The sequence below is a fragment of the Carettochelys insculpta genome, chromosome 22 (genome assembly GCF_033958435.1).
Source record: "Carettochelys insculpta isolate YL-2023 chromosome 22, ASM3395843v1, whole genome shotgun sequence".
In the NCBI taxonomy this organism is placed as follows: Eukaryota; Metazoa; Chordata; order Testudines; family Carettochelyidae; genus Carettochelys; species Carettochelys insculpta.
This window is the reverse complement of record NC_134158.1, coordinates 15,940,064-15,962,547: the sequence shown is the minus strand read 5'-3', so window position 1 is coordinate 15,962,547 and position 22,484 is coordinate 15,940,064. Positions and strand designations below refer to the sequence as shown.

At 58.2% G+C, this 22,484-nt stretch overlaps 2 protein-coding genes across 3 annotated transcripts; both read right to left on the bottom strand.

Annotated features, from left to right (window-relative positions):
* Nucleotides 1–531: 531 nt before the first annotated feature.
* CHMP2A (charged multivesicular body protein 2A) lies at nt 532–6,708 on the bottom strand. Of its 2 annotated transcripts, none has more exons than XM_075017861.1 (7): nt 6,641–6,708; nt 3,754–3,839; nt 2,871–3,060; nt 2,514–2,693; nt 2,074–2,204; nt 1,673–1,734; nt 532–1,275 (listed from the first exon to the last, which is right to left on the bottom strand). In XM_075017861.1, the coding sequence occupies exons 3-7, from the start codon at nt 3,036–3,038 to the stop codon at nt 1,154–1,156; spliced, it is 663 nt and encodes a 220-aa protein (XP_074873962.1). In that variant the 5' UTR covers nt 3,039–3,060; nt 3,754–3,839; nt 6,641–6,708; the 3' UTR covers nt 532–1,153. The 2 variants fall into 2 exon arrangements, with proteins under 2 accessions (XP_074873962.1, XP_074873963.1); XM_075017862.1 differs by having other exon boundaries at nt 2,871–3,084; nt 6,641–6,701.
* A 3,277-nt stretch (nt 6,709–9,985) lies between these two features.
* UBE2M (ubiquitin conjugating enzyme E2 M) lies at nt 9,986–20,795 on the bottom strand. The gene is made up of 6 exons (XM_075017866.1): nt 20,443–20,795; nt 17,019–17,113; nt 16,431–16,469; nt 16,020–16,123; nt 14,258–14,321; nt 9,986–10,819 (listed from the first exon to the last, which is right to left on the bottom strand). Exons 1-6 carry the CDS (start codon nt 20,549–20,551, stop codon nt 10,679–10,681), a joined length of 552 nt encoding a protein of 183 aa, XP_074873967.1. The 5' UTR covers nt 20,552–20,795; the 3' UTR covers nt 9,986–10,678.
* Nucleotides 20,796–22,484: the final 1,689 nt, after the last annotated feature.

The window sequence follows — 22,484 nt, the reverse complement described above, 5'->3', positions numbered from 1 at the left end:
ACTGCTCCTGCTCCTCATCCTTATATCCCCCTTCCTGCCCCTGCTAGGCCCCCGCACTCCTCCCCCACAAAATGAGATGACACAGCAGAGGTGCCAAAAGTTACTTGAGTAAAAGTGCCACCGCTGTCATTTCTGGGTACTTGAGTACAATAAAGGCCTGCTGTGCATGTGTGTACTTTTACTCAAGTAGTTTTCCAGAGGGACACAGGTGACTTGTACTTAAGTACATTTGTATGCACACACTCCAAAGCAGGGAGGGAAAGAGGGGACAGTGCTGGGCCACCTGCACCAACCTCCCTCCCCCCCGAAAGAGGCAGTGGGGGGGTGCAGCCGAGGACCCCCTGGAGGGAGCCATGGGGAGAGCAGCCTCAAGGAAAAGGAGGCAGAGCCCACACAGCAGGGGGGGGAGGACTCTCCCTGGCCCTTTCCCCCACTACACCCCCCCGCAACTTAGGAGAGGCATCTGCCCCTATTTCCCCTCCTCCCACAATCTATGGGGCAAGAACCAGGCAGCAGGCGCCTTGGATACAAATCTACAAGCTTTTATTACAGCCCCTCCCCCAGCCAGCCAGCCAGACGGAGGCAGGGGGACCGCAACACAGCACCCCACCCCCATCTGCATGGGATGGAGCACGATGCCTGTGGTGGGGGCGGGGAGCTCCCCCAGCCCCGGGGGCAGCTCCTGTCCATGCGCCCCAACTCCAGGCTCTAGTGGGAACACCAGACTGCCCCCCACCCCTACCCCCACACAACCCCAGCTGGGGCAGCAGCTGCAGGTGTGCTTCTCACCAGGGCCAGTTCCCACCCCAGGGACCCAGCCCCAGCCGACAGCTCCTGGGGCTGATGGCCGTGGCAGAAGAGACCCCCCGACCTGTAGTGTATTTGAGCCAGAAGCTAAAGGGTTAACAGCCCCCAGCAACAATCCCTCCCCAGCGGCCCCACAGCCAATCCCCCTGGCTCCCCATGCCCTGGGGTGGGGAGATGTGGTCCCAAACCTGGTAGGGACCCGCCCCACCCCCTAGTGCCCCCAGGCAGGCAGGGGGCAGGCGTCCAGAGAAGCCCTTGGGCTGTTGAGAGCACAGGCCAGCAGTGGGAGGGGGCCTGGGACAGCACAGCAGGAAGTGATGGGGGGCGAGGGGGCAGCCCCAGCCCCTCAGTCCCGGCGCAGGTTCTTCAGCCGCTCCTCCAGGTCAGCGTCAGCATCCGCCAGTGCCGCCGAGGGCTCGGCCTTCTTCCCAGCTGCCACGCTGAGCGAGGCCCCCGTCGAGGGCAGGTCTGCGAGGAGAGGGGGGTCAGCCCGCCCACATTCCCCACGCCCACCAAGGGTAGGTCTGTGGGGAAAGAGGGCTCAGACCCCCTTGGGTACGCCACAGCCCCCGCCTCAGCACAGCCCCCCCATTGAGGGCAGATCTGTGGGGGGGTGGAGATCAGCCCTACAGCTGAGTGAGGGCAGGGCTGTTAGGAGATGGGGGCCGACCCACTCAACGCACCCCACAGCCCCCCACCTCTGGGGCGCTGGCAAAGACAGGCAGCAGAGACCTCCCCTGCACTACCCCCCTACTCCAGCAGCTGTGCTGCCCTTTAGCCTGGCCCCAAGGGGACCCCGTGCCTGGGGCATCCCCTGCCTGAGCCCTGGGCCTGGCCAGTCCTGCCCTGCTGCTGGGATACTCACTAGAGAGCTCGTCCGTCAGCGTCAGGCCCAGCTCGTCCAGCACTTGGGACACCACGGCATCGCTGGGGACAGAGAGGGGCGGGGTGAGAGCAGGGACACAGCCCAGAGTGGAAAGGGCCACGCCCCCAGGTAGCCAGGCTGGAGGGGGAGCCAGCAGCCCAGACCTCACACAGCCAAGCACTGGGGCCAGGACAAGGTGCTGACGATACTCCCAGGACAGGCACCAGCTGGGTGAGTTCACCAGCACCGTGCAGGCCCCCTGCCGGGAGGTTCTCCAGCCATCCCCTATCTGGCCGATGGGCCCTGGAGCTGGGTGAGAGTCCTAGAGGGTGAAGGCCCCACAGCCCCATTGCTCAGCTCCCCCCAAGCCAGCCGGTCCCCCCAGCCCTGTCCCCACTCACCTCTCCTCCTCGTCGTCCTCGTCTCCCATGGCATCATCGATGGCATCATTCATCATCTCCTCCTTCATGTCCATGATCTCCGACTGCTTCTCGAACTCCATCATGATCTTCTGGATCTGGGGCAGCTTCAGCTGGGGGCGGGGGGACATGCAGAGTCACTGCCCTGGGCAAAGCAGGTGTCTTGGCCCCACAGTGCCTCCTACTGGGAGAGGCCAGGCTGCAGGAGCTGGGAATAACCCCCACCCCAGCACTCCCCACAGTGGCCCCTACTGGGAGAGGCCAGGTTGCAGGAGCTGGCAGCTTTCCCCCTTGGCCAGCACCATACCCCGCTTCCCACAGCATCCCCCACAGCCTGTACCCTGCCTGCTCCCCACAGCATCCTGGCAGCTCCCCTCTCGGCCAGCACCCTGCCCTCACCCAGCTTGCAGGCGCTCCCCTACCTGTCTGTTCATGGTGGCCATGGCTTTGGTGACGCCCTTCATGGCCTGGGCCATGGAGTTGTTGGACTTGAGGGTCTGGATCTTGAGAGACACGGCCTGGATGTTGGCTCGCATCATGATGAACTTCTTGACGTAACGCCGGGTTCGCACCAGGTCCTTGGCCATGATCTTCACCGCGTCCTGCAGGGGCCAAGGGGGAGGAGCGATAACACAAATGCTCCCCCACCCCCTCACTGCACCCCTCCGGAATGGATGGGGGGGGCATTAGAGTGCAGACACTCCCCACCATGTACCCTTCTCCCCCATGACTGTCACTGTGCTCTGCAGGGGACACAACCGGCCCCCACCCAGGCTCACCATCTGCCCCTGCTTTGCCATCTTCTTGATGTCAGCAATGATCTTCTTCTCCTGGGTCTCCAGCTTCTGCCGCTCGCGGTCCAGATCCCGCATGGCCCGGTTCAGAGCCCGCTGGTTCTGCCGCAGCATCTCCTCCGGCGTCTTCCGACGCCCGAACAGCAGGTCCATCCTGGGCGGGAGGAGGGGCGGTCTGCAGGGAAGAGCAGCTCAGGAACTGGAAGGAGGGAGACAGCTAAGGAGGCCCCTGTGTGGCTCAGTCCGGACTGGGAGATGGGGAGCGAACACTCTGGGATCTGACAGTGAGGGGGGCAGGGGAGTGGTCAAGATTAGACTCCACTCCGGGGCACAGGGCAGCACGATCCCCCACAGGGGCTGGGCCAGGCTGCCTCCCACCCGCCTAGGCAATGAAAGGAGCATCTGGAGGCTGGCTCTACCATCCATGGATGTCCTGGTCTGTGGTTCTCACCTGCTCCACAGCATTTCTCTGGGAGCCCCTCCGTACCCTTCCCACCAGCAGCCCAGCCTGTCCTAGAAACACTGGGCACTGGTGTCCCAGCCCAGCTACACCTTTTCCAGCCCAGCAGCTTCTGGGCGAAGAATCAGACAACTCCAGGCTGCACAAACAATGGGGACTGGCCTGATGGGGGAGCTGGCTCCTTCAAAGAGAGGGAACCCCCTGAACCCCACTTCAGGGAAACCCTCCCCCGCCACTCCCCCTTCTCCACAGACAGGAGGAGCTGCTCTGCAAGAGCCAAGCGCAGACCCCTCCCCACTGATTTGAGACCACACCTGCCAACAGCGCTGCCCTGGAGAGCGCAGTGGGAACACCACCCCCAAACCCGGGGGCATGCAAGCTCAGCCAGCCAGCCAGCACAGCGCTCACCCAAGGGACAGGGCAGGCTCCTCACAACAGGCGGCGGCTAGAGGAAGCAGGAAATGCCGGACTGAGGTGTGCACAGGCAGAGTGATCTGCAGGGACAGGAGGGGAAGGTGAGAGAGTCTCTCTGCTATCTGGGTTTGGGGGCACTGCTCTGGCTGGACACACAGCAGGGTAGGGGACAACCCTGGCAGCCTAGGAAGGCCATGTCCCTAACACCCTCTGCTCCCACCACACTGCTCCAGCCCCCAAACCCACTCAGCTGGACTTTATTTAAAAAACAAGAATTCTTGCTGAAATCAGTTGGGGTTTGTTTTGGTTTTGGTTTTGGTTTTTTAATTTATTTAAACCAGCATTTGTTTTATTTTGTTAGTGATATTAGAATCCAGGTGTCTCTTAAAAAACAAAATCTGAACTGTGTTAAGGCCCAAATCTGCGCTAATCGCCAACTGAACAGGAAGTAAACATGCTAAATCCAGGAATCTGCACTGACAACAAGATTGACATTTTCCCTCCTGGTCTAACTCCTGAGGCCTAAAGAAACAGCTCAGCTGGAGTAATTACAGCATCAGAAACTGTAAAGCCAGAAGGAACCGTCCAGTCTGATCTCCTGCACACTGCAGGCCACAGACCCTCATCCGCCCACTCCTGTACCAGAACCCTAATCTCTGGCTGAGTCACTGACATCCTCAAATCACAATTTTGAGACTTCAAGTTGCATTTACAACTTTACCATTTACATTTACACTAATTTAAACCTGCCAGTTGCCCACACTGGACAGGAAGATTTAAAAAAAACAAACAAAACAAAACAAAAACAACCCTCTGCCAATGCAGCCCCCTGGGAAAATTCCTTCCTGACCCTAAATAAGGGGAGCATGTGGATGAGACCCACGAAACTTGGACAAGGATTCATGGTAGTAACTCAGCCCTCCTGTGCACTGTCGCATCAGCAGTCACTGGAGACACCTGCTGCTAGCTATTTAGCAGAATCTCATTTTCAAGAGAGGTAAGCAGGAATTTAAGCTCCAGTCATTTTCATGTGGACACACAAAATTTTTCCCCAGACTGACCCAAAATAATCAATTTAATTGACTGGGTACAGTTAAACCCTCCGGTTAATAATGAATCATTTTTCTGTAAACATGGAAACAACTCTGGTCTGAGAAGTTTGTGGTCCTGACACACTTATGGTTGTTTTGGTTAACAAAAGTACATTTTAGATGTTATTTTATGCATTGAGTTAAACTCCGGTTACCATCTGAATGCAACTTAGCAAATCATGAGCCAAAGGTTAGCTCTCTAGGAGATAAGGAATTTGATAATTATCACATGCTAAAAGTAAAAAAAAGACCAATTAATTTATAAGGAAACAATGTTAAGATACAGTTACTTAAGATATACGGAGTACCTCCCCCACCCCCCTATGTCCCAAGCCTCACATCCACCCTGTTATTAGCAGTAAACAGACAGGCATTAAAGGGTCTAATGATGGGCTGGGGTGATGCCCCTTTCTTTGCGAAATAACTGGAGCCCAAAGGGAAAAGTCAATTTAATTATTTCAATGGAGGCTTCACATGTGATGATTTCAATTAATCCACTTAGTCTCCTTCTCAGCTGGGTCCCCTAGAGCCCTTCTCCCAGCCCTTTGACCAACCCCCTCTTCCCAGCTCCCCAACCTTACCCACCAGGCCCCCATGACCCACTCCTGCCAGCCCCCTGCTCCTCAACCCTGCCCCCAGCTCTTCCCAGTCTCCTGCACCCTCTCCTCCCAGCCTTCAGCCCCCCCATGCTCTGCCCCTGGCTCCCCACCCTGCTCATGTGCCCCTCCTCCCAGTCCTCTGGGCCCTGCTGCTCCCAGCCCTCAGCCCACTCTGCCCCCTTCCTCCCAAAGCCAGTGCCTTCCTCCTCCTCCTCCAAGCTCTCACCCCTCTCTGCCCACTGTGGCCCCACTCTTCCCAACCCTCCCCCTGTGTTCCTCTCCTACTCGCCCCCTGCCGCTTAACCCTGCCCCTGCTCCCAGACTTCCACCCCCAATTCTCCGACCCTTCTCCCAGCCCTTGGCCCCCTGTGCCCCCTTCCTCCCAACCCCCCCGACTCCCAGCCCTCTACCCTGACCCTCTCCCCCTCACCGTGCCCCCTTCCTCCCAACCCCCCCCGACTCCCAGCCCTCTACCCTGACCCTCTCCCCCTCACCGTGCCCCCTTCCTCCCAACCCCCCCTGACTCCCAGCCCTCAACCCTGACCCTCTCCCCCCCACCGTGCCCCCTTCCTCCCAACCCCCCCGACCCCGAGCCCTCCACCCTGACCCTCTCCCCCCCACCGTGCCCCCTTCCTCCCAACCCCCCCGACCCCGAGCCCTCCACCCTGACCCTCTCCCCCTCACCGTGCCCCCTTCCTCCCAACCCCGAGCCCTCCACCCTGACCCTCTCCCCCTCACCGTGCCCCCTTCCTCCCAACCCCGAGCCCCCTTCCTCCCAACCCCGAGCCCTCCACCCTGACCCTCTCCCCCCCACCGTGCCCCCTTCCTCCCAACCCCCCGACTCCCAGCCCTCAACCCTGACCCTCTCCCCCTCACCGTGCCCCCTTCCTCCCAACCCCCCAGACCCCCAGCCCTCCACCCTGACCCTCTCCCCACCACCGTGCCCCCTTCCTCCCAACCCCGAGCCCTCCACCCTGACCCTCTCCCCCTCACCGTGCCCCCTTCCTCCCAACCCCCCCGACCCCCAGCCCTCCACCCTGACCCTCTCCCCCCCACCGTGCCCCCTTCCTCCCAACCCCCCCGACCCCGAGCCCTCCACCCTGACCCTCTCCCGCCTCCCCCCCACCTCGCAGCACGTGCCGCCCCAGACAGGCCCCCTACCGGGGGGGAATTAACGCTGCCCCCCCTCACCTGCTCTGCGCCTTGTTTCCTTCTCTCACTTCCGCCTTCGCGCCCCTGACGTCACAGAGCACATGAGAGGTGGGGCGTCTGGTGACGACAGTGGGCGGAGCCCCGCCCCCGGGGGGACCATAGAGAGCGTTCGTCCCTCCCCTCCCCGTGGAGGAGCCCGGGCGGACCACCGAGAGGAACGGATAGAGCGGCGCCCCCCGAGCAGCTGGAGCGACCCAGGGGCGGGGCGGGGCTGCCGCAGGGTGACTGGGTGGGAACGGGGGAGGGGCTGCAGGAGGGAGGTTGGGTGGGGGAGGGGACACTGGGCTGGGGCACCACCCCCAGGAAGCAGAGGTGTGGCCCTTGGTGGGGCAGCCACTAGGGGCTCCACATGCTGCCCCATCCCAGGGATGCTGCCCCCACGGTTCCTGGCCAATGGGCGCTGCGGAGGCGGCGCTAGGGGAGCTGCCTGCGGGGGGGGGGGAGGGGCAGCAGGCCTGGTTTTTATATACTTTGTTTCCTGTCCCAGGTGCTGCCACGTGGGCCAGCCCCCGGCAGGGCTCTTCCCCCCGCTCTCTGCCAGGTCCTGGTGTCCCTCTGGGGTGATTATGTTCCGCCCACTCACCCAACCTGGCTGCCAGCTGCTGTGCAGCCCCATTGTAGAGCCCCCTTCCAGCAGCAGACCCTGGGGGTCGATCCATAGGACTGGCAGCCCCTCTGTAAAGGGATGAGGCCTTTCTAGCTTCAGGGCCACACACCCTAGCAGAGCCACACCCCTAGCCACACAAGGGCTGACCCCACAGCTCCTGAGGTCACCCTGCCCTTGCCAGCTGCAGGGAGGACCAGCAGGAATGACTGGGAGACAGCCAGGGACAGCTGGTGATGGGACTACATGCTCACGGCCATCCCTTCGAGCCTTGGCACAGTGAGGCACAGGCCAGCTGGGGTGTCCCTGAGTAAAGCACATGGCCAGCCTGCGAGTGATGATCACCCCACCTGTGAGCTCCACAGGCCCATACTGGACTAACAAGAGACCAAAGAAGCACTTTGCTGCAACCACAGCCCATCCCTAGCTCCAGAGCAGGAAATTATCACAGCCACTAGCTCAGTCCCATTGACCTGCCCAGCTCCAGGGGTGCCCAGCCCCCCTCCCTAAGTCTCAGCCGCTCTGAGACACAACCGAGGATATTTCACACTGTCTCAGGCTGCCACCACCTGCCCCCAACCCCAGCTTCTCAGCAGCCCCTTATTCCCAGGGACCGCCTCCTCCTTTGTGCTTCCCCCACTGCCAAAGTGTCCTCGTGGTGCTGGCTTGGCAAGGCACCACAGCAGCACTCGTGACTCCACACCCTGATAGCAAGGCACAAAGGTGCTTCAAAGATTGGGGTTGCAGGGGGTGGGCTCAGAGCCTACAAGGGACAGGTGAAGGAGCTTCCACTGCAAACATCCTCCACCCCTTAGCACAGCTGGCTCCCTGCCTTCCCCTCCAAGGGCACATGCAGGGGCAGAGGATCTCAGAAGCTGTTGCAGCACCTAGGCTGGGGGTTACATTGAAATAGAACCAGCTGCCCCTGAGGTGTGGGGAGACCCCCATAGAAGGGCGCACACACACACACACCTTTTCTTGGGGAACTCTCCCTCCACGCTGAGCCCCCAACCAGCTCCAGAACAGGGCAAGAGGCGGCTGCTGAGTCAGCCACAGATTTGACACCCCACCACCACGTTTAGAATATACAGAACACTAGAACTGAAAGGCATCTTCAAGAAGAAGAAGCAGCCCTGTGGCATCTTACAGACTAACATACTTAGAAGCATCAGCTTTTGTGGGCAAAGACCTGCTTCGTCGGATGCAGGAGACTCATACATCTGACAAAGAGGGTCTTTGCCCACAAAAGCTGATGCTCCTAAATATGTTAGTCTGTAAGACGCCACAGGACTTCTTGTTCTATAACTGAACGGGACCTCGAGGAGTCATCAAATCCAGTCCCCTGCCCTCAAGGCAGGACCAACCACCCTCTAGTTTCTCTAAACCACCCGACAGATGTCAATCTCCAGTGATGGAGACTCCACAACCACACTACGCAATTTATTCCAGTGTGTAAGCACCCTGACAGCAAGTTTTAGCTAATGTCCACCCTAAACCTCCCTTGCTGCAGTTTAACCCCATTGCTTCTTGTCTTACCATCAGAGGTTAAGGAGAGTAATTTTTCTTCCTCATCCCTCTAATAGCCTTGTGGGTACTTGAAAGCTGTTACATCCCCTCTCAGTCTTTTTTCCCACATTAGCCAAACCCAATTCTTTCAGCTTGTGTTCTAGCTCTTTAATCTTGCTGCTCTGCTCCAGACTTTCTCCCTTTCTTCCGCATCTTTCAACTGTGGTGCCTTGTAAGTGGATGCAATACCCCAGCTGAAGACTAATCAGCACAGAGCAGAGGGGAAAAACGTCTTCTGGTGCCTTGCTTACACCACTCTGGCTGATACATCCCAGAACGTTTCCTGTTTCTTTGCAACCCTGTTGACTCATCCTTCCTAGATGGTCACTTCTCATTTTGTATGTGTGAAAGTGATTTTTTTTAACTGCCCCGTGTAGACTACAATGCATTTGTCCTTATTGAATTTCATCCTGTTTACCTCTGGCCATTTCTCCAGGTTGTCTCGATCATTTTGAATTATATCGTCCAAAGCACTTGCAACCCTTCCCACTTCGAGACAGCTGGGCCCCTCTTTGCCCCAAGACCCTCTCAGTACAGCATGGAGCCCTGCACAGAAACAAAACTCTGATCCGGGTCAGCAGTGATCTGCATCCACAGCTCTGGACACAAAGGAGGCCTCTGCAAATCTGCAGGGGTTTAGGTACAAAAAGTTGTATCTTCAGCCACATCTGAATTCCCAGAGATAAAACAGACATTTGCAAATTTTCAGGGACCTACTGCAGCAGCCTTAGTCAACCCTTCCCTTCCTAGCTAGGGGGATGCCCCTGTCTCATATTTGCCCATATTAGGGATTTTACCCCTCCCCCCATCACTTCCATTGCTCATCTTCCCCAGGCCTGCTTCAGCAACCCCCGGGCAGCCAGGGCCCAATAATGTGGCTTGGAGGTTTCTAAGCCAGCTGGAGAAAGGGGCAGAGAGGGAGCAGCTAGCCCCTGTGCTGGGAAGTAGGAGGATCGGCAGCCACATTGGTACAAAAGCACAGCAAGCCAGAGGCCTGGGCGATGGGCTGGGACCCACCTCGCTGCTGGAGCTAAGCAGTGAGAGGAGGCGGGGGGGGGGATGCGTCTCCCCTGCTGGGCAGCTGGGTCGGCATCCCCTGGAGGAGAGAGTCCTCCAGCCCATCTGAAAAGGAGGAGGGCAGCAGAGCAACGAGGTGCGCTAACATTCCCCTTTAATAACCCGACACGCTAGAGTACAGTGGCTTCATGGCCCCAGGGCTGGCAGGAAGCCCCAGCGCGGCAAAGAACCAGTTCATTGGAGGGTGAGACTTGGGCCAGAGGGAGGGGGACCCAATCAGAACAGGCCCCGCCTCCAGCCTGGACACATTTAATAATCAGCCTTTGCTTTGCTGCAAACGGGGCACTTTGTTTTTAAAAACCAGACACAAGAGGGACGTAAAAGGGGGAGGACAGGCCTGGCCCCCCCCAGCAGAACTGCATGCACCCCCCCGCCTGCCCTACACCCCACCACAGCCCCCCTGCCTAATAAATAGATGTGCTCCGCAAAGCCAGGGGGAGGAACCAGTGTGCTCACGCTGGGCCACGGCTAGGGGGTGCTCTGCTCGGGGGGGCTGAGCATGCTGGGAATCCAGCAGCCGTGCGGCCAATAAGGAAGAGGGGGCTGCGTGGGTAGGGCAGGGGATACACATGTAAGCCCCGCCCCTGCTCTCAGCAGCCACTTCCCCTCCAGCCAGGGGGCAGGAGTGAGGAGGGAGGCTGCAGTGGGGCAGAGGCCGTGAGCAGCGAGGGGAGCCCTGCCAGGGCCAGGCTCCCATGCCCCTCGGTGGCTGAAGGCAGAGGTGTTGGCAGAGTCCCTCGTGGGGCGGGGGTAGGGGCGGCTGGTCAGTTCTATTTGAGGCAACGCTCGAAGTAGGTGGAGCCAATGTAGCCGCCCCGCATGGAGCGCTGCACGTTCTGCTCGAACAGGCGTCTGTTGTTCTGAAGGACCTCGGCGGCCTCTTTGTTCAGGGGGTCTTCGGGGTTTGGCTCCTGCGGACGGGGAGAAGGCGGGGTTAGAGGCTGGCCACGCACTTCAGGGCTGCACTTCACACAATTCAGGCCCCCACGCAATTCAGGGCTGCACTTTCCCTCCACGCACCACCCTTCCCACCATCCTTCCAGGAGAACACCAGCTGCAAAACAGGCCTGGGCCCCCGCTCCCAAGGGCCCATCGCTGCATCCACCACCTCCAGTCGTTTTAACCCCAGGAAACTCTGCGGCCTAATGGCCAGAGCACTGAGCCAGGCATCGGGACACCAGGGTTCTACTCTGGCTTCACCACCGCTAGGTGACCATAACTGCAGTCGTGCCTCAGTTTCCCCACCGGTAAAAGCAGTCTGGATATTGACCTCCTTCGTCAAGCTCTAGACTGGAGCCAACGTAGCAACAGGAAATTGCATGACCAAGTACCCTGCTACAGTGAACACAATAAACCACATCCAGCAGATGCAGTTACAGCACTATAAGGCAGGGGTGCACAAAGTGGGGGGCAGGCCCCTTTGGAGGGGGGCCACAGCACAATTGGTGTGATTGATGAGCACAAATGTTGCAATCTGTTCCTGTTTGTATGGCTGTGGATGCACATTTCTGTACCGCTTGGTAATGATTTTACATTCTACAGATGTATTTTCTTACCCGCACCAAAAGGGACTTTTTCCCCCCCATATGGGCATAACCAAAATTTCCATCAGTTCCGATGACATGAGACAGGTTGGGGGGCCCTGCTAACTGCAGGGATGAAAAGTGGGGCCCAATGGAGAAAGTTTGCTTCCCCTTCCTATAAAGCAACTTTATACTGGTGTCCTGGCTCAGGTCATATCAGTGTAAGCGCATGGGTAACACATCACCCTCTATCCAACACAGTGACAACGGTACAATCTCTGCAGGTAGCCCAGTTAGCTTGTTGGAAATCTCTGCAGCATTACCTCTAATTACATCGTAACTACCAAACTGAAGTGAGCAATTAACACACCTCTGCAGGCGCAGGACAAAGGACAGTTAGCACATCACCGGTTACTGTAATAAGCCACAAACCCAGTGTCTTTACTGGATTTTCAGTATCTAAGAGAGACAGTCCTTCAGCACACCTTAGGTTGTGATCTGCCATTCATGCTGGAGCCCGGAAAACAGAAAACAGTTACAACCCTTACTGGATAGGGACCATACTCAGAGAACTCTCTCCCAAACCCCCTGACCTTCCAACAGCTGATGCACTCATGAGAAGAAAAACCCTCCCAGAACAGCGGATGGTTGTATTGCCTGCAGCTGCATCTTCACAGGTAGAATGATCAATACCCTGCATACGCCCATCTGTTAGGTGCCCCAATAACTACGTCGGCACAATGAGTCACCCACTGTGCTCTTTAATGAGCTCACACAGAAAAACGAGACGAGAACGCCCTATCACACATGGACAAATACTTCTCACCGAGCAATCACTATCTGCCCTCATCCTCAAGGGAAACTTCTTGTAACACTCACAAGATGAACCTGGGATTATATATTTGTAACTCCGCTAGATACTAAAAATCATTAACTTGAAAGACACAGAATTAATGGCTCATTACAACGATCTGTTACTCACTAATCCTTCTTTGGTGTCCTAAGACTGCAAAGGAGTTAACCGACTACTTCCCTGGGTACGGTTCCCTCGAATGTGTTAATTCTTTATGCTAAACAAACTATTCCACCTGGTATGTAGCTGTCATTTTCAGCGTACAGTAGAACCGAGAGATATGCACTTGATTTAAGGCGACTCAGGGTAGTGGGGAGCTGGTTCCTAGCTCCAGGGCTGCTCCCCCACTCAGAGGAGCCAGTTTCCCTGCTGCTGGGAGCGCAGGCAGCTGGGAGCCAGGCTCCAGGTCTCTGCCACTCACAGGAGTGGGGAAACAGTTTCCTGTCTCCCCTGAGCAGCAGGCAGGTGGGAGCTAGGCTCCAGCTCTCTCAGAAGCAGGGAAACTGACCAGTACAGCTGGTCAGTTTCCTGCCTCCTGTGGGTGGTGGGCAGCCCACAACCTGGTTCTCAGCTCTCCTGTGCTGGTCAATTTCCTGGCTCCCCGAGTAATGTGAAATTTGACTTACGTGGGGTTGCAAAGGAACACAACCTCCGTGGATGTTGGGGCTCTACTGTACCATTCCCAGACCTGAATAACAATTCCGTGCAACCTCTGAAGCCTGTCTGTCTTTCACCCAAAGAGCTGGGCCCAATAACAGACAACACCCTCACCCACCTTGTCTCACTCAAGTCCTAAAGCCAACCCGGCTACCACCGCATGGCAAACGTCAATTATATTTAAGCTCCATTTAACTCCACAGACTGGCAATCTTTTCGGAGAAAGGACAGCACGGTTAAAACTTTAGCACTCCCACAGAAGAAACATCCCAAGATCTTCCCATTGACCCTCCAGCTGTACAAGAAAGACCAGATCAGACACTCCCCAGATTTTACGGAGGGGGTCACAAAAACTCACTCCAATCTGGGGGCAGCAAGTAGCCCCATTTCTGATTTTTAAACCCCTTTACAGGTCACTCAAAGCAGAAGACGCTCCTAACCCAGCTCTCGCACAGACTCCATAACACCTTCTGAAGTAGGAGCGATGGGGGAAGGGTGCAGACTGAGGAGCAAAGCTGAGAGGAGAGCAGACTGGAGACTGTTTCCAGGGCCCTCTCCCCATAATCATCATGCTATGGAAAGAGCAGACTCAGCACACATGGATCTTCCAGGGTGAAAACCCCTGGCACTGAAAGGTTCCAACTGAGCGGGAAAAGCAGAACAAGAACCAAACGCAGCAAGCTGAGGCCAGACAAAGATCTCTGCTTCATTCTGAACCGGGCTTTAAGAGCGAGGGTCATTCGCCACTGGAACCAACTACCAAGGGAAATGACAGATTCACAGTCTCCTGCAGACTTCAAATCCAGCCCCAGTCCCTTCCCTGGGTGACACCTGAGCCAAAGTCAAGTTATTGGGCTCAGCGCGGCAGCGAGAGGGTGGAATCTGACAGCTTGGAGAGATCACAGCTTTTATCAGCACATGGCTCAGCACTCAGCCATGCCACCCCCACCCCCACCCCGCCCGGGCCTTGCACAGAATAACCCTGCTAACACCTCCTTGGGCTTTAAGGGCACCGCTCCCCCGCCACAGTGTGCCGCTGCCTCCCCAGACACCATTGGGCACATCCCCTCCCCCACTCCTTCCACAAACTGCAAGAGGAGCAGGAAATCAGCACCCCACCACCAGCCCCCTAACACACAGGAGGAAGCAGCCGCAGCCCCACTCCCGACCCTGCTGAGCACGAACAGCACAAAGGACATCAGGTCCCTCACACCTCTTGCCTCATGGCTTCCCCATGTCCACGCTCCTCCCCACCTGCCTCAAAGCCCCCACCCCACAACAGCACAGGTGAGACCTGCACACCCCTCAGTACTCACCAAGAAGAGATACTGCAGGCCATAAATTATAGAGTTTATTGTTAGTACAGGCTTCCAGTCCTCTCTGCGGGGCAGAAAAGAGCTGTGAGTGAGGACCCCACGACCAAGCCCACAAAATGAACCACACTCCACTGGGGTGGTGGGGGATCATCCCAGGATCCAACTGGGGAGAGAGCCAAATAGGTGGCATTGGTGTGGGGAGGGAAGGGGGCAATGGAAAGGGGCGTGGGGGAATCCAAGGAAGGCCTTTCAGGGTGGGAGTCACATCAGAACTGATTAGGTGGATGGGGAACATGGAGATGCCACAAGCCTGCTGGAGGAGGATCCCCCATAGTCCTCCACCGTTCTCCCTGTGGGTGGGTAACGAGGGATGCCCTGGCGATGCATGATTGAAGATGATTGTTTGTATCGCAGTTGCTACCACTCAGACTTTGTTGTTGCAATTGTATAACATGTGAGGCGTCAACGAAAAAGTCAAATACGGGTTGGACCTCCCTGGGCTGGCACCCTCCAGACCCCACCAGTCCCAAACAAGGAAATTTGCTAGACCAGGGGAGGTTCCCTGCCTCAAGTCAGCCAGCCCACTGACAGCGCTAATTCCACCTTAGCCGGTCCCCCTACTGCTGGCCCAGCTGAGCTCCTGGCCCCACTGTCACCAAGCTCCCTGGGGAAGTTGCCAGACCAGAGAGTTCCAGATTTGGGAGGTAAAACATGGAGAACTATCCTGGTTAAAGCCATGGATCATATCTGCATTTGAAGGAGGAAAGAATGACGAGGTGTTCGTCCCTGGGGTGACACACACCCAGTAATTCACATTCAGTCTCACCAGCCCACTGCAAACGGACTAGTCAAGTGACAACCCATTAAGAATAATCAACTCTATTTTGGTGGCCGCCCCAGAGAGCCAGGAGCTAACGGCCAGGGCACATGATGTGGACATGTGAGCCAGGCTCAGTCTTTGTCTGTATCTTGCCATACGCAGGGACTGTGGGCTCTGTGCAGAACGGTGATTTTTGGCAGAAGATATAAAAGACACCTCAGATCGCGCCAGTTTGCCTCCTTCCTGCTCCAGGTCTCTGGGCTGTGAATTTTTAAGAACATTTTGAACCATGGACCAAGGACCTTCCATTCTTTCGGAAGGGACCAGAGACGCTTCACAAGCCAGCAGTCCATCACTGCCACCAACTGATAAGGACTTTGCAACCCTTTGTTTGGAAATGGTCTTTTACTGTTGACTACTAAGGATTTTTTAACAAAAAGAAGCTTATTGCTAAGGCCTGGCTGACAACATGGTACCTGGCTAAGAATGGAGAGGCACCTTGAGCGAGAGAGAAGTGTCTGATCCTTTGGGACTGGCAGACACTCGTATGGGGTGAATTGGGTTTTGAGTAACTTCTAGTCCCCACAGACCGGCCCAGTAGAGTGAGAACCAGGGGATGGAGTGCGTAAGGGGGAACTGGCTGGTTTCTTATTAACCAGCGTGGTGATAAATCCCACCGGCTTTGGGGTGTACCTGCCCCGTTTCTTGCAGTCGGCCCCAAGTGTGGCAGTCTCAGTGTGGTCCATTTGGGAGTCACACTCCCATAAATCCTTCCTCGACCACAGGGATCCCCTGTATCCCTCCCCGATCTCTGTGGGAGAGGCAGGGGAAGGATCCTGGTACTGGGAAGGGGCTGCCCCCAGATCCGTGCAAGTGGGGAAATGCCCTGGACCAGGCTGAGGGGGGCAGTACCAGAGCGGGGCGGCTGGGCGCATTCCCTACCTGAGGATATTTAGGCAGACGTTGCCCTCGAGGTCTATGTTGGGGTGATACACCATGGTCTCACACTTCACCTTGGGAGGGTCATGAGGGTAGCCTTGGCCTACCTACAGACAGACATGAGAGTTAGTCCCAAGGTCCCCCGCAAGGCGGAACAGCTGCTGGATTCCCCCCTCCAGCACTCCTCCCCCACCCACAGCAGGAGGGCACAAGCAGTCCGGACACCTGGTGCCCCCAGCTCCTTGTACACACAGCACCTGCCACCCTCCCAAGAGAGACGACACCATACTGAGGGTCAGCCGGCGCACCCTCCTCAGCTCAGCCACAGCACGAGGCGAGCGCCCACCCCGCCTCACCAGGCTCCCCCATCCCTGGTCAGGCTGAGCCCTAAACCCGAGCAAGGAAGAGACTTACCTTAAAACTGAAGACAAACTTCCCCCCTTTATAGAAACCCTGGAAGAGGAAAGACTTTCAGTGAGGGAGGGAGCCTCCCGGGGAAGGGCCAGCACCCCAAGGGGCCAGACATGCAACCACAGGGGCCCACAGACGCAGCAGCTTCAGGCTGTGGTGGCGCTGGCTCAGCTAGTTCTGGGCGGCCTAGGGCCACCCGCAGAGCATGGGGGAGAACTGGGACAGCAGGGGGCTGTGGGTCATGGGACGGACTAGAGCCCCAGCAGCACAGACAGAACCATGAGGCTTGCGCAGCCTCTGTCCCCGTCTCATTCCCCGTGTACCGACTCGGGCTCCAGCACCCCCTACGCATGGAGATGCCTTCCAGATGCAACCCCCCTCCCCCCCACCAGCCTGCTGCAGCACCTGCTGGTCCCCCTGCAGCCTGGCACCGGAGCCCTGGGCCCGCCCAGCAGGGAGCAGCAATGAGAGCCCAGACACAGGCTGGGCCCGTCAGCTGGGGCTTCCCCAGGGGTAGGAATAGAAAGGCAAGTCCCAGAGTCTCTGCCACCCAGTCACAGGCCGGACCCCCTCCCCGCCTGCCCCCCTCACCTCATCAGGGCAGATAACTAGCTTGAAGTTGAGGAGGTCGTCCTGGTCGGAGAAATCTATTTCGCATGTTTTCGGCAAATTCAGTTCGTTAATATCTGGGAGGCAGGGAGGGGGGTAGTCAGATGGGAGGGTAACCCCAGTTCCCTCCCCCAGCAGAGTTGTTCCACGTCCACTGCACTCTCCTTTGGGGGCAGATCTCTGGATCAGAAAGGGGCACCTCACCAGTGTGGGTGTGTGTGCAGGGGGATAATCTTGGGGAGAACTTGCACCTCCCCAACTGGAAGGACACAGACCTGCGGGCCCCCTACTAGGTCCCTGCCACTGGAAAGTCCACCATCCCCTACCTGGGGTCAGGGCAATGGCTCTAAAAGGGCAGGTGGGGGAGGGGAATGCCTTATTTAGGGCAGCCCCCAGAAAGTACATACCCCATTTACATGCCAGGACGAGGCAAGGCAGCTCAGCCTGGTGTCGAGTCTCTGACTGTCCTGTCTCACAGGTAGGGCCCCACCAAATTCACAGCCATGTTGGTCAATTTCACAATCATGGGATTTTTAAAACGGTAAATTTCAGGTATTCAAATCTGCAATTCTGCACTGTGGTAGTTGTGGGGATCCTGGCCCCCAAACGAGTGGGAGGTGGGGCTGCAAGGTTATGGTAGAGGAGGTTGCGACACTGCCCCCTTACTTCTGTGCTGCTGGTGGTGGCGGTGCTGCCTTCAGAGCAGTGGCTGCTGGCTGGGAGCCCAGCTCTGAAGACAGAGCCACTGCCAGCAGCAACACAGAGAGAAGGATAGGATGGTATTGACACCCTTATTTCTGCACTGCTGCCTGCTGAGCCAGGACCTTACTCAGCAGCCAGCTGCCACACTCTGGGTGCCCAGCACTGAAAGCAGCAGTACAGAAATAAGGGGAACATGGGTATGATACTTCCACCTTTACTTCTGCTGCTGGCAGGGTGCTGCCTTCAGAGCTGGGCATCCAGCCAACATTTTCACCACCACTCTACAGTTGCCCAGCTGTGAAGACAGCACAGAAGAGTGGCCATCCTGTGACCCTCCTAAAATACCCTTACAATTCCCCTGAACCTCACTTTGGGTCAGGCCCCCCACACTGAGAAACGCTGATGTCACCCAGGGAAGCTGCACAGTACAGGGTAAAACCACACAAAAGGCCACATTTTCATGGCCCATGCTGTGTTTTGCACAGCTCTGAATCTGGCAGGGCCCTACTCGAGGGGCAAGGCCCATGGCAAAGTGCACTGTGTGAAAGCATGCCAGGGAGCGGGGGGCACACATTTCCAACAGGACACAGGCCCAGACGCACCGGGTACGTCCCCAGCTGGTAGCTAGGAGCCCCCATCAGCTCACAGTGGTGCAGGAGGGCATGAGGTGAGAGAATCCCAGGAGCGGAAGAGCAGGTGGCAGGGAGTGCAGTCAGACTCAGGTGGGGGAAGGGCTCCCAGCTCCAGCAGAGAAGATCCCTGACTCAAACTGGCAGGAACAGAAGGATCAGTGCATGACACCGACCAGACTCCCAGGCTGCCCTGAACCACTGCTTTTCCCACTAGTCATCACTCAGGCCCTGGCTCCCAGGCAGATCAGCAGCTGGAGGAAGCCTAGGAGACCCCTTTCAGGGCCGTGCAGAGGAATTAAACTGACAGACTCCTGTCTGTCCCTTTCACTGGGCCCTGCTGGGACAGGCTCATTGTCAAGCCCAGAGAACAGACTCAACCCAAGGCCCGGGCACATCTGCTGCTAGCAAGTCGTTGCTGCTCCTGGACCAGCAGCAGGAGATAATCAGCTGGGCCTTCGGGCCTGGCACAGCAGATGATGGGTACTACAAAGAGCTGATCGCTAGGGTCCTCCTTGTTGCGCCCACATGCAAGGACCTGGCACACCCCCGAGCACAAGGAGAGAAGGTGCAGGTACCCTGGAACAGAGCGGGTACCCCCAATGCCCTGCCCTCTGCAGGGGGGGCTGGGAATGGACCCTGCTACTTTTCTGGGCACAGCTCAAACTGGGGAGAACCCAGGTTTCACAGCACAGCTGGCTCTGCCTGTGGGGATGTCTGATTTGTTGCCTGGTGGGGTCTGCACCCAGGCCCCAATAGGGTGCCCACTACCTCCAGTCCCGTAAGCATGGGATCCCACTGCAAGGCACCGGGGCTCCACAATGCAACACGGGAGAGAATATTCCTTGGAGGAATAGGAACAAAAGCAGGGACTGGGCACTGGTGTGGGAGTCAATATGGCAGCACTCTCGTAGCGGTCCTTAGATAAGTCGATGGGGGCAGGTAGACATAGTGGTCTGCCCCAATATGTGAGCAGGAGATGCTGGGCCTCCCCAGCACAGGAGGGCTTCTACCCATCGGGGTGAGCAAGAGGGACCCTCCCCATTGGGAGGTGCCTGTGGGGTCTGAGTGTGGGGATCCCCCAACGACTGGCCGGGGGTCTCTCCCCAGCAGCGTTCCCTGGAAGCTGAACGCTGGGGCAGCCGCCCAGCAAAGATTCAGATGCCACCAGCTGATTAGCAGAGCTCTCACAGGGGGCAGCGTGTGTTTCTATTGGTGGTGCACATAAAAATTTATTCTACTCGCAGATGGTAAAAATACAGAGGGAACCCTGCTCCTCACCCAGGCAGACTGCGGACAGGGGCGCAGAGGGGAAGGAGGAGGTTGGCTTCCCACCCCTAATGCCCACGTGAGCCAAGTGGTGCCTTTCCACAAAGATGGGGAATCAGTGGATCACCCCCAGATCTGGACCAGCTGGCACTTTGAGTGGGGGGAGGGGTCTCACTCCTCGCACCCCACGTAGGCGATACCCATCAGGCTTCAGGAGTTCTGGCCCTGGGGTGCTCAGCCCAGCACTGGGTTTGAACCAGGCCAGGTAGTACCAGTGGACGGGGGCACAGACAATACCGGCACCGGGTGGCACCACATTGGGTGGACAGAGGTAGCTGGGGGTGGGCAGAAATCTGCATCCTGTGGCACCAACAAAGATTTGGGCCACACCAGGCAGTGCCAGGGCACTGCCCAGACCAGACCCCCACTGGTGCCGCCCAGCTGCCACCAACGAGGGTTTGAGCCGGGACATACCCCACGGGGATGGCGGTGGGGGGAGGGGTGGTTCTAGACCAGGCAGTGCCAGTGGCGGGGGAGAGGAGGAGATCCAGGCCGGGTGGTACCAGGCAGGGTTCGGCCCAGGCCAGCCAATACCACACTGGGAGGAGGGGATCCAGGGGAGCACAACAATACTAGGGGAAATGGGGACCGGTACCCGGGCTGGTGGGACCAAGGGGCGGTACCTGGCCGGGGGGGGGGTGCAGGGGACGGACGGAGCGGTAACAGCCGGGGGGGGAAGGGGCGGAACCGAGCCGGGGTGGGGGAGAAGAGGCGGCGGGACCGGGCCGGGCCGGGCCGGGCGGTACCTTTCTGGATGCGGAGCTGCGCGGCCGACGCCTTCTTGCTGCTGCCCTTGGTGCCGCCGGCCGATTCCTCCTCCTTCTTCTGCTGCTTCAGCGAGAACAGTTTGATCATCCTGCCGGGCGGGCCGGGCCGGACCGAACCGAACCGGGCCGGGCCCGGGGGGCGGGGCTCGGCGCGGCCTGTGCGGGGTCCCGGCGCCGGGACGGGCGGGGCCGGGTCGGGTCGGGTCAGTCGCTGGCTGCTGCCGGGCCCGGGGGGAGCGGAGCGGAGCGGGGCCGCCCAGGCTGCTACCGCTGCGGGTGCGCGTCGGCAACGGCCGGCCCGCTCGGCTCCTTCCGGAAGGGCTTCGGCACTTTCCGGAAGCGCTTCGGCTGCTCCTATTGCGGGCAGATTGGACCTCGCCGCTTTCCGTCCCGGGGCTCGGCCCCGCCCCCTTCCAGTTTCGGGGCTTTCCGCTACAGAATCGGCACTTTCCGCCAGACGCCCGGCCGCTGACGTCAGGCGTTCGGCCCTTTCCGCCGCGCGCTCGGCCCATGACGTAATGCCACTCGGCCCTGCCTACCCAGCGCTCGGTCCTTTCCGCCGCACGCTCGGCACTTTTCGCCGGGCGCTCAACCTTCCCGGTGCGGGAAAGACCTCGGGGCAGGGCTAAGTTAAGGCGGAAATCCACGTGGCGCCATCTTTAGTGAGGGCAGAATCACTTCCGGTCTGTGGTTTCGCTGGGCAGGTTGGCGCCTGGGAGAGGGAAATTTGCAAGGGCCCCACCGCCAGCCATGACTCAGCCCAAGGCTGCTGGACCCTCCCCCATAACCTCTGTTCTAAGGGGCGGGGACAGTCCTCTGGCCACCATCTCACCAAGGCTGGGGTCAGAGGTCACCCAACTCACGCCAAGTAGCCAGTACCAGGCGCAAAAGCCCCGTGTGAAAGCCTGTTCTCATTTTCTGGTGGGATCCTAAAGCAGGATGGGGTCTCTGGGGGGACCAGACCCCACCCCCCTTTTAAAGGGGCAGTCGCCCATTTAACCCCAGTGCAGGTATCCTGACTTTTTCTTAAAAACGGGCAAATTATCCCCTATTTTCTGTCTCCTCCCCATCAGTGGTGGCCAAGGTTCCCGCCAATTTCCTTCCGTCCATGGGCAGAATAAATGCTTTGTGGACTGAGGCATGTGTGGATCTGCACCGCCAGTCAGAACGCGTGATCCTGGCCGTGGGCGTTCTACGCGTCAGCTGGGCAGCACCTGAATCTTGCACAGGGAACACTTTTATGGAGGGTGTGGGGCCAGTCGCTGGCCAGCTCCCTGCTTGCCCACTGCCCCCACACAGCAGTGAGGTAGGGGGTGACATCCAGTGACCAATGGTGGCCGTAGATGGGGAAAGGTGGTCGTGGAGCAAACCTGCAGTGTATGGAGCTGGCTGCTCCCTCAAATGGTCCATCAGCACAGCCCCTACTACGTGCCAGCTCTTGGCCAGCAGGGCCCCCATGTCCCATCCCTGGATGGTATTGACTGTGTGCTGTGAGCAGAGGGGGCCAGCGAGTGCAGGGAGGTGCCAGGCAGCAACTGATCACTTGTCACCTCAGTCCTTTGTACGCTTCCCATCTTGCTGTCCTCTCCCTGGTATGCCCCGTCATCCCCTCCTCACACCCTGATGCTCCTCCGTATTCCCTACCTGCAGGGTCCATCCTTTCCCAGTACTGTGCAGTGAACCAGCCCCAGGTCCTGCAGGCCTGGCCTTGGTATATATAACATCTGGCCCCACATAGTACTGGGCTGTTTCATGCCTCAGGCACCCTCCCCTACTGACCCACAGGCAGACTCAAGCCTGGGACCTCTGGAGCTTAGTGCAGGTGCCTCTACAGTTTGAGCTAAAGGCCAGTTGGCTCTCAGCTTAGGCCATGGAGAACACTCGTTCTTTCCCTGTGATGTGGTCTAGGTGCCAACAGATGTGACAGCGAACCACTCACAGGTGTGTGGGTTAAACCTGCAGTCAGGTTCCCTGTGCTCTGGCGCATAATGCATTTTTAGGGTTTAACCCCTTCCTGCCCA

Excerpts from the sequence above, each read along its gene's own strand:
- UBE2M (XM_075017866.1), bottom strand. The coding sequence starts at position 20,551 with ATGATCAAACTGTTCTCGCTGAAGCAGCAGAAGAAGGAGGAGGAATCG. Across the intron at positions 16,470-17,018 it reads TAGTTATCTGCCCTGATGAG|GGTTTCTATAAAGGGGGGAA; the intron begins GTGAGGGGGGCA and ends TTCCTCTTCCAG. Across the intron at positions 14,322-16,019 it reads GTCTGCCTAAATATCCTCAG|AGAGGACTGGAAGCCTGTAC; the intron begins GTAGGGAATGCG and ends TCTGCCCCGCAG.
- CHMP2A (XM_075017861.1), bottom strand. The coding sequence starts at position 3,038 with ATGGACCTGCTGTTCGGGCGTCGGAAGACGCCGGAGGAGATGCTGCGG. Across the intron at positions 2,694-2,870 it reads TGGCAAAGCAGGGGCAGATG|GACGCGGTGAAGATCATGGC; the intron begins GTGAGCCTGGGT and ends TGGCCCCTGCAG. Across the intron at positions 2,205-2,513 it reads TGGCCACCATGAACAGACAG|CTGAAGCTGCCCCAGATCCA; the intron begins GTAGGGGAGCGC and ends CCCCGCCCCCAG.